Consider the following 17,638-nt stretch of genomic DNA (forward strand, 5'->3'; position numbering starts at 1 on the left):
CATGATGCATACTGTATCTATCCACATTCATTTTCTTTAGCAGTACAGCATATAATAACTTGCAATTATACATGCATTCCAAGACTACAGCGTTTGCACTAGTGTCATTTTAAACAGCAAGTTAACCACAAATAACAGCAAAACAATGCCTGAGAATTGAAATAAGCACAGTTTTATGGAAAGAACTTTCTTTGTTTTAGAATGGGAACATAAGTAGACATCAATCAAACTAAAGTAATATGGATAATTTTCACTGAAATTAACTTTCTCTGTGAAGTATTTACAAGGAATGCAAAACAAATACTATATAAAATGACTATGCAAACTAACTTCATTCACATGGGAATTCAGAGCAAACAGTAAAGGAGAGAATAAAGATAAGTTAGACCTAACTTATCTTTAATCCTAACAGACTAAAAGATTGTATATTAGAAAGTTATATCATCATCATCAAATTCCTGACATGTACCCTCAAGGGGTGTACAGGATGTGATAGTACTACATGAAAAATTTACATCATTACTAACTTCCTATCTACAATTTTCCTCCAAGTTATATTTAAAAAAAAAAAAAAAAATCAAAATTTTGAATTCATTTTCATTTCAATTGCATGTTTAAAAACCAAAATTGTTATTAATCCCCCCCCCTACATTCCACACCTGTTTTTATCCTAGATTAGGTGTACATAGTATGGCTTAGGTCATCTGATGCAATAGGCAGTTGTCACCTATCTATTATTAAGAGATATATGGAATATATTTTCCTTTTAGAAGCTCATATTTAAAGATATTCTAGTTTGGTTTCCTACTGCAGTTTTTAAAAATTATCTAATGGGCAAAATTTATCCAACTGGCCAGAAAAACACATGCAAGTGACAGCCCAAAAATTGGAATAATAAAGGTGAATGCAGAATGCTAACTACAAAAATTCATCTAAATTACTACTAAAAATAAGTTTTGTTATACTATTACTTTAAAATTATCCATATATTATATTTATTTTGATTACATGATATATATATTTTTTAATTCCCTTATGTTCCACTCTGCTCTGCAGCACAGTCAGTTTTTGTAAATGCCCTCTGGGTGGAAAAATCTGGTCTTGCATTCTATCTAGGATGCAAAGAATTTATCATTTTCAACTGAAGGTTAGCTAGCCAGCCCCATACAGAACTGACATCTTATCCTCCAGAAAAACTAGGAGATTTTCATTCCATAAAATAGGCCAATTAGCCAGAGGATCACATGCAACTGACAGCCATAACTACAATGTGAAGACAGAATTGATCACCCAATTAGAGCATTAATTAGGTTTAAAAGAAGCAAAATTACTTGGCAGTGACAGGTCTGTGAGCCTAACATGCAAAGAAATATGGAATGATCCACCCACATAAAATTATTACATCACCAAGCTATGTGAGGCTTCTGGATTGGAATATTGCATTTAGTTAGCAATTCTGAAGGAACAATAATGCATTATTCCTTGCAAAGATGTCTCTCACACTAACACTGATGGAAGGAATGACAATCAGATAAAGCTGAAAAAACTAACAATGGTATGCAAAGTTTTAATAAACTCTTTAGGAGTTTCAACTAACAAACTGTGAAGCACTGAAAAGTGCAAGTCACGACAAAATTTGTGCCTATTCAGTGTTATAGTGTATAATAACAATTTTCTTTAATAAATTAATGAAATAATGAATTCGATTTTTATTAGAATTAAACTACTACTTAAAAATCTCTGCTGTCAAATGTTAAATTCTTATTCTCAAAAGTTTTTAAATAAAAATTCTGGAGCTTTCCTCTAAGGACCAAACAGAGAACTTTTCAAACCACTTTATCCCTCCAATAAGCATGGCCTATGCCCAGTGTCCTCCAGGTGAGCAATGAATTTTATTTTTCAATGCAAATCATCTAGTATCTAAAGACAGATGAGACAGCTGTAACTAGCTTTTTTTTATTGAGTGAAATAAAATATGTATGAAAAGAAGAATTATAATTTTTTGTCCTATAAAATATACTTTTCTCCAAATGGTTTCAATAGAATATCCAAGAAAATGGACACCTGAATTCATTTGTGATTTGGATGTTCTAATTTCAACAATCACAAACGAGAGCATGTTTCTGCTTGTAAAATTTAATAAGTTGCCAAACCAATGCACGTTGCATGTTTACAGAAATAACATAAACATCTGCAACCACAATCTGAAAAACTTCTACACATTATCTATATGGTATATCAGAATACTGTTTTATTTTTTTATGTGAATAGGCACAAAAGATTGGAACTCTACTATACATTTAGTTCTGTGGGTAGATAACCCAGTTCCTCTGTTCTTAAAGACCAAATATGCTGCTACATTTTCAAGCAGCTTCAGGTCATCAGTAAATAGCTTAGTGGTCTTACACTGGACAAGAAAAGCTATTTACCACCCAAAGACTAATGCATAAACATCCCTGCAAGAGCAGGATCCAATCCCGCAACCTAATAGTTTCAAAGTGTTGATGTTATCCACTCAGCTAACCAAGACAGCAAAGTGAGGAAGATGAGGAAACTTAGCTTTATAAAATAGAATATGAATTTGTAAATTAATTTATGTTTGGAGTAATTGAAGTTTTGAATAGTAAAAAATATTCAAATAATACAAATTTACCTTTCTTCCTTCTATTCTTTTTCTTCTTCTCTTTCTTTGCTTCAAGATCTGCTTCATCTGCTTCATCACTGTCATCCAACCCACTGCCTTCTGCAGATTCACTTCCATCACTACCTAGAAGAAATATTTGAAATGAATAATATGGATATCTTAGTTAAAGATTCTGTTTACATAAAATATATGAAAATGAGGCTGGGAAAAAAAAAGAAGAAACTTGTTATATGAAGATATACAGATTATATTCTCTCAGAAACACATAAGGGATGAGAGAGACTGTTCCAACAGAAGCATGAAGAAGAAGAAAAATTTGTTCTGTAAGTTTGGGATCAAACTATGAAGAATACAACTGCTACATGTATTTTAACTGATTTTGAAGAATTTCTAATGCCAATTTTGATGAACAGTAAACTGGGATCATAATATTAGAAATAAGGTAGTTTAAGTTACAGCAGTGAACAAATTAACCTGAACACACATTTTAAAGAAAAATTTTAATCTCATTAGAAAATAAGTACAAAAATTAGACTCCAACTTTACCTAATAATCTATATGTGCTCTCTGTTCCTAGCAAGTGCATTAATTAGCTTAGGCATGGACTCTACCAAAGTAAAACACATTTTTCTTATTGCTGCATCCTGAAACCATACTTTTATAATGGATTGTATTAAGTTATCCTTTGTATCACAAATTTTGCAAGTCTTTTTTTTTTCCAAGTCTTTTTTTCATTATGGTCCACAAATTTTCTATTGGGTTAATGTCAGGAAAGTTACAGTTTCCACAGATCCAGAACTGCTGGATCTGTGGAACTGCTGTTTTCTCCAATATTTTTATGAATTGGTCACTTTTCATCACACTGCCAAAAGGCACAAGTGATCCTGGACTGTCATGTGTAAAACAACCCCAGATCGTTTTAGCTTAAGAGCTTGTTGAAAGTGGATGGGAGAAATCTCAGTCACTGATTTGCAAACATAAGGTACTCGCTCTCCTTGTACAAAGAATATGACTTTCTTCCACTTCTGCCCACTGGAGTCTCTTTTTCTACATAGCCTTCATCAACAGTTGTTTCTGTTTTGGTCTGTGTGCAGTCTTCCCTGCTTCCAACAGTCTTCGATGGACTGTCATGTCAGAAACATTAATTCCACTAGCTGCCAGGTCTCTATTTAAGTCTACAGTAGACAATCTTGGATTCATTTTGCTTTTCCTAACTAGTAAACAATTTTAAGTAAGTGTAGTTTTCCTCTTTTGCCCATATTTTCCTTTTCTGTCAGGAGAAAAGGAAATTCTATCTTCCCTTCCCTAAACCTCTTTAAAATCGCATTAACATACCCAACATCACACTCATTGGCAGTCTGTCTTTGAATTATGGATGTGTATGCTGAGAAAGAGTATATATTTTTGAACGCTTTCTTGTAGATGTATCCATTTTATAGTTACCCAAAATGAATACAAATGTCAACTTGTTTACACTATTTAAAATGCACAACACTAATAATGAACATCATAGAGATAGTTAAAATACACAGCACAACCAAAATAGTGAACTAAAACTAAAACGGGAAATAGTAAACAAAAACCAAATTATTGTGAACTGAAACAAAAACCAACCAAAACCAAAAACTTATGAAAACTGAGCTTGTTCAGATTAATTTGTTCTCTACTGTAGACATGAGGTAGTATGTAAGTCAAAATAAGCTAGGTTAAGAGAGGATCAATGAACATGTGCTCCACATGAATTAGATAAAGGTGAACATTTGAGTGGCTGAATCTGTGGCAGCTATGACCTCGTGTTAGTGACATGTTGGACTCCATTACTGCACACATATGGCTGAAGTTTCTAAGGCCATAATTTGGCTAGATAAATGGCTATGTCACACTTTACATGCATTGAGAATTGAATGCTTTTAAGTTCTTGATGTTGGATGATGACTAAATGCCTCCCATCTGGCCACTGCAACGATACTGTTCATGTCTCACATGTTGAAAGGTAGTGCCAGCTGGAGTTGCTTTCGTACTGTTACGGTGTGATCACTCTGCAATGAGGCCACTAAAATGGAAGCATCAAGACAGCCATTGAAACTATGCAGCTGCTGCTTCCTATGCTGCACTATTCAGGTGTGATATGCAACCACCAAATCATCTGCAGAAAACTTAGGTACTGTCTGGATGTCATGCTTAGAAGAGTAGCTACCATACTGCAATCTATTGAGACTCATCCTCTGATATTACAAATAAACTGGTGTTTTTTGTTGTTGTTTTTTTTACTTGATACAGATGTATGGAATTGACTGAAACCTGTTCACACTAATAAAAAATCAATCCTGAATTTATTAGTTTCAGATTTCAATGTCTTCTTATAAACATAAATAAACTGCACTTCTCTGGTACATTAGCATATTACTAGGTGGGCTAAGATATACAATCCAGAAACCCTGCTGCTAAACAAAGAACTGTTTCAAGCCACTTTACATCTCCAATAAGTAGAATGATGGAGGTATAATATCATGCAATGAAAATAACCATCTGCCATATGTAGATCCAGAAATTTTCTAAAATTAGTTTTATGTACCTCCTGTAATAACAGTAATGATGGAAATAGCAAAGCTTCTTAGGGTAATGGAGCTATTCCCCTTACCAACCAAAGAAAAAAAAAATTTCCATTAAACATTATTATTATTATTATTATTATTATATAAGATGACCTCCAGGAAGTCTCTACACCATGCAATTCAGCTGTCAATCTTCTCTTAAACTCATTCACCCTAGATGCATTCACTACTTAGAGAAGCAAACTGTTCCATTCACTCACTGCTCTGTTAGAGAAAGATCAAAGATATAGCTCATAACCTTTAATTAACTGCAAACAAACTTAACTTCCATAGATGTTCCTATGTTCTCTCCCTTCTTTCCACATAACAAAAAATTTCATCAGAAAATATCCTATAACACCAATTCAGAATTTACAGACCTCTATCATATCACCCCTCTTTCTCCTGGCAACCAGCATCTGTAGTCCACCATACTCCCAATCTGTCCTCATAATCTACATTCCATAATTGCAATAGAATTTTTGTTACTTCTCTTTGCACCCTTTCTACAGTTTCTTTATCCTCTCTGAACCAGGTGTCCAAATCTGTACACAGTAGTCCAGATGCAATCTTATCAAGGCTTTGTAAAGAGACGAAATACATGTCAAGGTTTGTTTCAACATCGCAATTATCCTCTGAGTTCTATTTGTAATTTTTGCTATGTGACGTGAACTTCAAATTCCTATCCAACACAGCATGAAGATTCCTAGCCTCATCAGTTGCTTGTAGCATAACCCACTAATATAATATGCTGTTGGAAATCTAATCATCCCATAAATAATGTTGTTTTTAACATCAAGTTTTGAAAGGATATGAAAAATCACTTGCTAATTTAATCAAGTATATATTCTCCATTTGAATCAATAACGCTCTTCCAACATTGTGAAAACTTCATAATGTCATTTCTATACAATTCAAGAGGTTTGGAGTCAAAAAAAGTCACTTAGGCTCAATTTCAGTGCTTCTAATATATTGTATTGTTTTTCATTAATGAAACTTCAAAAATAAGTGGCTTAAGGTGCAAGATCAGAAGAATATGGAGGATGTGGAAGTTTTTCCCAGCCAAGTTCCTCAATCTTGGTACAGGTGATTCTTGCACAATGAGGAATGTGCGTTATCATGGCAAAAAACAAAATCCTTTCAATTGACCAGAGAACACCTCTTTGCTTTCAGTTTTTTGTTCAGTTGCTCAAGTTTTTCACAGTATACTTCAGCTGTGATTGTTTGGTTTTGTGGCAAGAGTTCAAAGTATATAATACCAGCCATATTCCACCAAACACTTAACAAAACCTTCTAAGGATGAAGGTCTTATTTTCGCTGAGGTTTAGCCTGTTCCTCTAAATAAGCCCACTGCCTTTGGTGCTTAACATTCTTGTAAAGTATCCACTTTTCATCACTGGTGAATACACGGCTCAAAAACAAAGATTGAATCTTTCGAGAATGAAGAACAGTGCAGATACTGACACTCTCTTCGATTGTTGTTGTTCGTCAGTTTGTGAGAACCCACTTGCCAACTTTCCAAGTTCTTGCAAATAGTGATGAATGGTCGATGACAATGAATTAAGATCCTTTGCTAAATCTTCAATGGTTACAGTGCCATTTCTTGCAACAGTGGCTTCCAGCATATGATTATCAAGAGAGACAAGGTGTCCAGAGTGAGGAGAGTCTTTCAAGCTAAAGTCCCCTTGTCAAAATTTCTGGAACCATCGCTGGCACTTTTGCACATTCAAAACATCATTGCCATATACTTCTTGAATATTTTTCACAGTGTTAGCAGCACTTTTGCCTTTTTTGAACTCATCAAACATGATGTGCCCAATGTGCTCTTCAGTGACCTCCATAGTAATAAAAGATTATTTAAACAATAACTTATGTATGATGTTCTTGCAAGATGAAATTCCATAGAATGAGGCTGCCTCAGCATGTTTAGACAAGCTGAGACACGTTTGAACAAGTACAGTATAAAAAAACATTACTTTTGGGATGATCTGATACATAGCATTACACTTGCTTACACTAGACTAATAGCCATTATCATTAGCTCAAATTTCCAGTCTATTCAAATCATTCTGTAAGTCCTAGATATCAGTAGCATCCCTTATTGCCCAGCCCAGCCCAGCCCTGTCGTTGCCCAGTATCTTTGCATCATCATCAGTAAACAATTGAACATCCCCTGTTCATAATAGATCCTTCCTAATATTATTAATGTATATATTGAAAAACAATGGTCCAAGGACTGATCCCTAGAGTACACCAACTGGTAACCTTAAATCTGGCAGATTCACACCCACCATATACTATTTTTTGATTCCTATCTGTCAACCATTCACTTACAAGTCAAGAGTTTACATTGCTTGGAAAGAAGTCGATGAACATCATAGTGGGAGGAACAAACAGCCATGGCATCCACCTTAATAAGATGTAGTATTTCGTTTTGCTGCAATGACTGCAGCAATCCAATGGAGCATATTTTCCATAAGCATATGATAGTAATCAATGGAAATTTTGGACCATTCTTCCTATAAGCATATAATGAGGTCCTGAACTGTTGTGTGTTTGTGGGGGGGGGGGACGTCCCTCGACTTTACCTAATACTCCGGTTCATCCCACAGATTAATTAATTAAAAGAAACACACGTATTAACCACAGTGAAAATTATTTAACTGTAAATATTTCATCCTAAGTATCTTAGGACATCATCAGTACAGTAGTTTAAAACAATAATAAGAATAACATACAGTTAGGGCGCATGAATACAATAGAATTTCATTAAACATGCGTAACATGTTAAAGAAAAAAAAAAAAAAAATTAATTATTTAACACAATTTTGTATGACAATTTCCCATACTTTAGGAATAGTAAGAACGTCGTTGCGGTTTAAGTTTGGTCTGTGTAGTAGGGCTTCAGAACTTTCTTGGTATAAACGTTCATGTTTATATAAAGATCTATGTAAAAGTTTAGACTTTTCCCAATGGATCCTATGGTATGGATTTTCAATTCCGTGTTGAGAGAGGCCAGATTTCTATGGTTTAAAAAGAAGAATGTGGTCTTGATGTTTCGAGATGCGTTTCTGAACAGACCTACCTGTCTGTCCAAAGTAAGACAATTTGCATGAGCATGGAATTTTATAAATGCCAGGCAACATCAAAGGTGAGAGTTTGTCCTTAGGAGAAGGTAACAAGTTATAAATTTGGTTGATAGGTTTGTAAGTAGTGGCAAAATTGTATTTCTTCATAATTTTAGAAAGACGTTTGAAGATGCCTTTGACATAAGGTAAGGGAATCCTACGGACTTCTTCTTGTCTGGTTTGATGTGTGGAGAAGTGACTGATGATTTTTTGAGTTGTTTTCAGATTATATCCATTTAGGATGGCTGTATTTTTGATTACTTCTAATTCCTGGTTTAAAGATTCTTCAGAGGAGCAGAATTTGTGTGCTCTAATTTCTTTGATGATGTCCTAAGATACTTAGGATGAAATATTTACAAAATTTTCACTGTGGTTAATACGTGTGTTTCTTTTAATTATAATCGCACCACAGGTTTCATTATTTAAAAAAAAAAAAAATCCCACAGATGTTCAATGGGGTTGAGATCAGGCCTCTGTGGAAGCCAGTCAAATATGGTGACATCATGACCACAAACCATGCAGTTAAAGCAGCAGCCTTATGTTGCATGATGCACTGTCTTGCTGAAAGAAACAACAGTCAGTTCCGTAGAAACTTCACAAAGTAGGAAGCATTTTATTGTCCAGAATGTGCGGATACCTCTCAGAGTTCAATGTTCACGCACCATAAGGACCATACCATTGCACCTCTACCTCCGAATTTCATAACTGTAGTTACACACTCTGCTAAGGGATGTTCACTGGGCATATGCCACACCCATCCAACTGCTTGATAGAGGATGTAGCATGATTCGTTGCTCCTTAACACAGTTTTTGAAGCTTCCACATCCCACTGTGTGTGCTCTCTGCAACATTGAACACCACACTGCATGTTGGTTTGGGTAATGTGGGGCTTGCATATTGCAGCCCCACCATGGAAACCCATGTTGTGAGCCTCAGTTCTGAATGTTTTTATGCAGATTTGTGTTCCAGTCAATGCCCAGAACTCTGCATTCAACGTGTCAGCTGATGAATGGTGGTTTTTACATATCCTTTGTTTGGTGAGTGTGGTGGGTCATCCACTAGGTAGCACTTGCAGTTGACTCTTTGGTTTCCATCTCAGTATGGTATCACTGATAATTTATCTGGAATGGTTCAATTTGTCAACAATTTGAGAAAAGATAGGCTTGAAACATGTCATCCTATCACAATGTCTCTTTCAAATTCCATTAGTTCCCTTCTCGCAGCCATTTCACCCAGATACAGTTGCACTGACTTGAGAGCATCATATTCCTCCAATTTATACTGGTTACAAACATGTGATTTGTTACATGGCATGATGCATCTTGCCCATGGGGGATGTCTGTTGACTTCTTTCCAAGCATTGTATATCCCAAACCCATATTCTATAGTTTATGCATCAGTCTTTCATGTTGTATCCTATTAAATGCCTTGGCAAAATCCAACAGTTATCATAGTGTAATCCATTCCCTTTATCTGCTGAACCACTGTTATAAAATATAAGCAAATTTGCTAAAACATGACCTCTGTTTCTTGCAGTATAGCTTGTCTGTCAAACCATTTCTGTATGCAAGTTCTTACCATCGTGTCTAAAATCTTCACCACAGTCCAGAAATACAGATAAGCAGTAGTTAGACATCAGTTTTTGCACCACCCTTGTCCAACAGAACTATCATGCATTGTTTCCATTCCTGTGGTATCTTTCCTGAGCTAAGACTCAAGTTATACAAACATGTCAAAGGCATAGCCAATTTGGCTGAACATTTCTTTAGCAGAGGTGTCGATATTCCATCTGTCACTGTTGATAAATTCATATCCAGGTTATGCAACAGTTCTTCAATCTCATTTTTCATACACCTCTAACTCTTCATCCAATGTACTAGTTGGCACTGTGTACCATGACATATTATTATTATTACTATATGATAAAGGGACCCCAATGATGAAGTCTGGAGCTTCATCGTGGGAGACCCAAACTAACTATTATACACATGAAACCTATCATACCTGTCCTTAAACTCATTCACTGTAAGGGTACACGCAACAAATTCTATCAATCCATTCCATTCCATTCATTCACCACTCTCCTCACTACAATCTAGTCCACACACCACTACTAACCACACTCTTACACAACTTCCACAAATGACTCCTAGTTCTCTGACTATTTGTCACATACTGAAAAATTTCCTTTGCATTAATTTTATAAAATCCTTTTAAAATCTTAAAAGCTTCTATCATATCCCTCCCCACAAATCTATCTTCATAGGGAGCATTCCACAGACCTATCACCAGCTTGGTCACTCATCTCAGAATCCTCTCCACTACCTCCTAATACCCAAGAAACCCAGGTAACTAAATCTGTGCATAGTCATGATGTGGCCAAATCTAGTCTTATAAAGAAAGGTAATAACTTCTCTATTTTTTATTTGTTAGCATTGTTTTTCAACATTCAAGTAATTCTTTGAGCTATTTTACCAACTTTTGCAAAATCTGCCCTCTGAACTTCAACTCTCTGTCCACCATTATCCCCAAGTTCCTAGCATCATCAATTTCCTGCAATCCAGTACCATCTATGTAATATATAATGATTGTCAACATTAAATTGACAATCATTATCCTTTCAAGAATGCCAATTTATTTAAATCATCCTGCATATCTACATCACCTTTATCAATTATTGTCCTTCCCAGTTTTGCATCATTAGCAAACGACTGAATATCCCCCACCACTTAAACATTTCCCTATATCACTGATATACAAATTGAAGAGTAGTGGCCGTGGTACAGAACCCTGAGATACTCCACTAGTCACCCTCATTCTCCTAAATTATATTCCACCATATACTACTCTCTGGTGCCTGTCTGTCTGTCTGCCACTCCTATCCATGCTAATAGCTTCATATCTATTCCCATTTGCTCCAACATTTATAATCATTTTCCATGTGGTATTCTGACAAATCCCTTTGCTAAGTCCATGGTGTAGCCATTTCCTTTATCCAATTCCACTGTCACTTTATGATAAAATGTGAATAAATTACTAAGACAGGAAGACAAAGACAGGACCTGTCTTTGTCTTAGTAAGACAGGACCTACCCTTTACAAAGTCATGCTGACCACTATAGTGTATCACATCCCTATCCACCAACTATTGGATTTTACCTTTAACCAACTTTTCCAACACTTTAACAACCACTCCTGATACATTAATTGGTCTGTAGATTGTTACCCCTGTGTCTTGGGTAAGATAGTTCCATCTTTATGCAATGGAACTATCTTACCCTCTTTCCACTCACCTGGAACCAGATTTGCCAGAATTGAGACTTAGAGTAAAACAACTTCATCATTGGCAATGTGCCAATTCTCTTGCACATTCATGTAGTACACAGGCTGACATGCCATCCAGTCCTACTGCTGTGTTTACACTGATATTTTTCAATATGCTGAACATCTCCTGTTCATATATCTCAATTTTTATATACATCTCTGCCATATCAGCAACTGTAAATCTTCACCTGGATGATACACCTTTGCAAAATTATCACTCAGCAACTCAACTATCTGTCTTTCATCTATCACCTTATACCTGATTGATGTATCTGAGCAAAGTAAACACTCAAAAAGTGAACAATCTCATCAGCTTTTGACACAAGAGTACCATCTGCATTCAGTGAATTTATTCTGCCACGTTCATTATTTCTTTCACTTGCAACATAACAATAAAAGCATTTTGGATTGCCTTTAGACTGCATAGCCAATTTCTTTCCATGCTCCAATTTAGCATTCTTCTACACAATGCCTGTAATTTTTCTGGCCTGTGCTTCATATATTTCATAACTTCCCTCACTCTTATTCTCACGATATTCCTTCCACATCAGCCTCTTATTATGGATCCCTTGCTTAATAAGGTTGCACATCCATTTCACACCAATCCTATTTGTTCTTCAAACTCTACTGATATATTTAGATACTGCCTCATTTAAGTGTTTTTCAATAATTCCCATGTGCATTAATGACATCTTTCCCATTCAAGTAACTGACACCTTAGTACCAATGATAGTATTCTCCTGAGTTAGTCATTATTTCCAGTTTTATAGTTCAGCATGTAACCTGTCCTAATTAGAACATCTATATAATTAGTTACTTCTTAGAAAAGTATGTATTATGGGTAGTTAAAATTGCATACTACCAGACATGCTCTTTTAGGATTATATTAAAAGTAGTTAACTGAACATGCTACGAAGTATGTTCTTTTAATTACCATTACTATAATCTTAATGATTAAAGTATTGACAAGATATTTGGAGCTGAACATGATGAGTTGCAACATACAATATGAGAAAGGTGTTGAGAATCAACCTCAGTTATGCAAAATTTATATATGTATTGAATAGTCAAAATGAAATATGAATATAAAACAGTAAACAAGGAAGATGATGAATGGAATGAACTACAGATTTAGAATCTAAAATTTTGAAAAACTAACCATGTACCACCTAAAGTCATATGACTGCAACCTGTTGGATGGAAAGCAGAGACAACATACACTTGACCAACAGGAAAAGCATATAATATAAATAGCAAATCCTGCAAGAAAAGTATATTGGTATATATATATAAAGGAATAAAAAAGTTATTAACTTCTTTTTTAAAACTTTGTACAACAAAATATCTACAAACTCAAAAAAAATCAAATAGCATCAAACTCATATTGTGAATAGCTCGCTGTAATGGCTTCCCTGAAACACTCAAGTGATCATAGAGTATTGTTAGACTCACAGATTTTGTTTTTTTTGGATAATATATCTAATTAAGATTATCAGCTTCTGAGGAGATATAAGCCCAATAACAGAATGAATGCTACAAATTCCCCTCTCTCTCTTTACTCAATTTTATAATGTATTCAAAAGTGATTTGTGACAGGAAAGCCATTCAAGTATACACATTCCAATTACCTCATTTCTGTGGTCAACCTTTCATTTACTCATAATGGAAAATTTTTATTATTCGTAAAAGCAAGGTCTGCTGTATAGACACATACACAACATGTAACTGCATTTTTTTTCTCTTTTTATGTCTTCCACTGATAAAAGGTTGTAAACCTATATTTTTTTTCTTTTAATTTTTATATTATATTTTATTTTTCACATTTGCCATGTGCACTCTAACATTTCCAGAGAAACTAGCTACAGCATCTCTATTTTTCAACATCATCAAAAGTGAAATCAATTTTGATTTGTACACTTCATCTTTACATAGCCCTATTAGAAAAGAAATGTAATAGTGTATGGTCAAGACTATAATGTAGCCATAAAATTGGTTCTTTTCTACATAATCACCTATTTGGGAAATGAAATCCTGTAGATTTAAGTTTCTCAACATTGCTGTTTTTCATTTAAAATGATTACAGTACATTACAATATAATACATACAAAAACCTGACTCAAATTTTGAGCTATATGAAGCATGCTAAGTTTTTGAACTGTTACTATCTTAATTTACTTTGATTTCATAACTCATTTCCAATCAGTCACTTTTTGCCGAATCAGTCTCTTATTTTGATTGCTTTATCTTCTTTTGTGTCACTTGTTTCCAAACTCGCTCTCCCATCAGTCAAATTTCATTCACCTTCATTCTCTACAATACTCACATTTTTACATACTTTGTCATTATCATTCACAACTATGTTAGCATATTTTTGACAGGAGCCACAGTTCTGGTATTCTTTCAGATCTTATTCTTCTGAATCATTTGGCAGATGCTAAACTGACACAATGGTCAGAAGATTACATAAATCTGAGCAGGACAACAAAATAAGTTGGTAATAAATTCCTAAACCTTATATGAATATATTTTCTTCAAAATTTGCAGTAATGTATGCCAGGAGTTCTTATGTATGAAAACTTGTCTACGAATGTTGTGCAATTATTATCTTTTCAAGTCCACATTTTCAGTACTATATTACTGAATTGGGGAAAAAACCTAAGCTATGTCTCCCAGTTGGTGCCCCCCCCCTCCCTATGGAAAATGCTGAGTATATTTTCAGTAGGGTAATGTGGGTGGTGAAGCATGTCAGGGACAATCATCCAATATGTGAATTTTCTGCTGATTATGGAAGCAATAAGAGAGAAAAATCATGTACAATCTCCATTCCTCCCCCTCCCCCCTCAAAGAGAAGTTATTAAGTCTGGTGGAGAAGGTCCACAAGAGAAAGCAGGAAGAGGTAGGTACTCAAAACATCAACTCTGGAGAAACCCACTCATTGTATCCACTTATATCGTTCATACCCTCTTAAAATGTGTAAAAATTCATGAACTTTGCACCAGAGCAGAGGTAGTAAATCTTGATGCAGTTTGCATCCAAGAATAGCGGAGAACGGATTTTCAATGGAATAAAGTCACATCAAACTGCAGAAAATGGACTATCATCTATATACCAGCAGACAAATCCATTAAAGGTGGAACTGGAATCCTAGTCATCTATCTCCAAAGTCTCAGAAAGAATAATGCCCATAGCTTTAAACTCAAATCTAAAAGTAACAATAACCTATACCTATGCACCCACTGAAACTTCAGATGAAAATTACAAAAATCTTTCTTTCTACAATCAACTATCAGACTTTCTCTACACTCTCTCTCAACACACACACACACACACACACACACACACACACACACACACACACACACACACACACACACACACACACACACACACACACTCCATATCATAGGTGGAGACTTTAATATGCAAATAGGATCAGATGTTTCAGGAATAAAAAAAAAAAAAAAAAAAAATACAGGACCTATCATATACCACAATACAACAAAGGATAATGGAAATCTTTTAGCCAAACTATGCAACACTCATAACATTGCCAATTTACAGTACAGATTTCTACACAAATCTGCAGGAAAATGGACCTGGGAAAATCCAAGTGGACAAGATCACCAATTGATCACATTTTAATCAATGGAAAGTGGTTGAGATCAGCTGAAAATTGTAGAGCTTACAATAGTGTCAAACTAAACTCCAATCAATAGAATAGTAAGTGCACATATAAAACTTTGTCTCAGCACTTTTATATTTAAACAAAAATAGCAAATAAATATCACTGGAATCATCTAACTCTTCCTACTGTACAAACTCATTAGAAAGAAGCACTACAAAACATACTAATGGAGGATGCAATGCCTAATGAACATCCCAGAGCCTCTCTTATATTGTACAATTCATCCATGAAGTAGCAGCAAAAACTTTGGCCACTAAGACTTCGTCTTCTCGACGAAAATGGGCAATACACACACACCACTGAACTGATAAGAAACACAATGACATTAAGCAGGAATCAGAGGATGAATAATCTACATACTTAGCTAAAAAGAAATAAATGATCAATCAAGCATATATGGCCTTTTGAAATGACAAGAAAAACCATATCCAGATTAGAAATTAGAACTATACCAAAATATTGATAAAACAGAGGAATGTACCAGATAGCTAATTTCTTATGCACCAATGAAAAGAAACCCAAAAGACTAAGAATAAAAGTTAAATATGGCAAGATACCTGAAGCAGAAAAACCACTTCGAAAAACTATTGAATAATTCATCAGGTTCCTCGCAGTTAGCCTAGTGGCTGTGCACTTCGCAACCATATGCCTGGGGAAGGAATGTCCAAGGTTTGATTCCCCGTCGGTGACATGGAGCTGAAGGATCTTCCTCAGCCATAGCCAAGTTAGCTGGTCTTGGGTGTGGACAGTAGGTTTTTTCCCTCCAGTTTATCCTGGGGTTTTTCATCCAGCAAAGCAGGCAAACCGGCCTTGAGAACTCAACACACTACAGGCATAAGATACACCGGGGTGTAGGGCTGACCACCTTATCCTGTGAACGGTTTGTGGTCCGATGATTAATAAACCCTCAACACCACAAGGTAAAAGAGGGAAAGGAAGATGGGATGAGATAATTCATCAGTAAACTACTTCACTACAGGTGATTTGCCAGAAATAATAATCCAAAAAGAACTTTATGTTAGTTTAACAATTTTACAATGCAAGAATCTGAAACTATGCTAAAAACTGAAGAGAACGAGAAAGCACCTGGATCAGATAGTATAATAACAAAGACTATTCAACAGGTAGGACAAGAACTTTGGAAATAACCTTTAAATATCTGTAATACTGCTCTAGCAACATCCTACATTCCATCACAACAGAGAGATAACGCTTAATAAATACCAATACCCCTCCCCCCCCGAAAAAAAAATGCAATCTAAACAACCCAGAAAATTATAGAGGAATCATGCTACTTCCTACCATGCTGGAAATCTAAAGATGCTTCTAAACTAAATTGAACCATATGTAACACATCTTCTGACAAAAACCAAACAGGTTTCTTGAAAAACAGAAGAACTGTTGAACAAATGCCTTAGAATGTTGCTAGGAGCAAGACATATAAAAACCTTCCTCTAATCTTAAACTTCATAAATTTCCCAAAAGCCTTCAATTCAATCAATAAACAAAGGATGTTCAAAATTCTGTTATTATGGCATACTCTTGAAAATAATCAAAGCAATAGCAGAATCTTGCATAGTAATTTTGGGTTAATGGAGAGATGACTGAGAGCTTTCCTATTTCACTGGAGTTTGGAGATCAAGAAAACAGTTTTTGCAATACATAAGCACACTTGTTTTTGAAGATGACTCAATGAATCATCTGACATCTACCATTTGGTAAAAAATGGAGGCAATGTGGTTCACTTTCATTTAAGAGACTGTCTCTATGAGTCATTATATATGAAAATATCTATATATATTTTCCTTATTTATTATTTATTTGTAACTGCACATACATAAAAACACGTTAGTGTATAAGAAGCACTGTAAGATACACCGGTTTATAAGACAGATGTGGCTTATAGGACACATCCTAATTTTCAGATAAATTTTAGGTACAATAAAACACATCTTATAAGGCAAAAAATATGGTAAGTTTATTAAATTAATTTTATAACATTTAATTAAATAAACTAATAATATTACCTTCTGCTAACAGTCTTTTCAATTCTTCAATTTCTTTCTGAAATTTCCTTAAAAGAGCATCCTTAGGATCTTCATTAATGCGTGCTTTATTTTTGATATTCTTGGCACGATTTGCATATCGTAAAGTACTAATTGTTTCATCGTAGTTATATTCAGCTGGTCCGATATTTGCACACTAAAAAATAATATATATGTACATATGTATTTTTTAAACACCTTTTGTCATTTTAATAAGAT

At 34.8% G+C, this 17,638-nt stretch overlaps 1 protein-coding gene across 3 annotated transcripts in view; it reads right to left on the minus strand.

Annotated features, from left to right (window-relative positions):
• The window catches only part of Klp64D (kinesin-like protein 64D), a 261,208-nt gene that overhangs the window by 142,226 nt on the left and 101,344 nt on the right, over nucleotides 1–17,638 (minus strand). For all 3 annotated transcript variants that reach the window (XM_090394321.1, XM_090394320.1, XM_090394322.1), the window contains exons 9-10: nucleotides 17,402–17,576; nucleotides 2,654–2,767 (exon numbers count right to left, since the gene is read on the minus strand). In XM_090394321.1, the coding sequence (XP_090250447.1) occupies nucleotides 2,654–2,767; nucleotides 17,402–17,576 (289 nt within the window). The remainder of the gene's footprint in view (nucleotides 1–2,653; nucleotides 2,768–17,401; nucleotides 17,577–17,638) is intronic.

Source organism: Typopeltis vanoorti, chromosome 6 (genome assembly GCF_054136105.1).
Source record: "Typopeltis vanoorti isolate ZY-2024b chromosome 6, IOZ_Tvanoo_1.0, whole genome shotgun sequence".
Classification (NCBI taxonomy): Eukaryota; Metazoa; Arthropoda; class Arachnida; order Uropygi; family Thelyphonidae; genus Typopeltis; species Typopeltis vanoorti.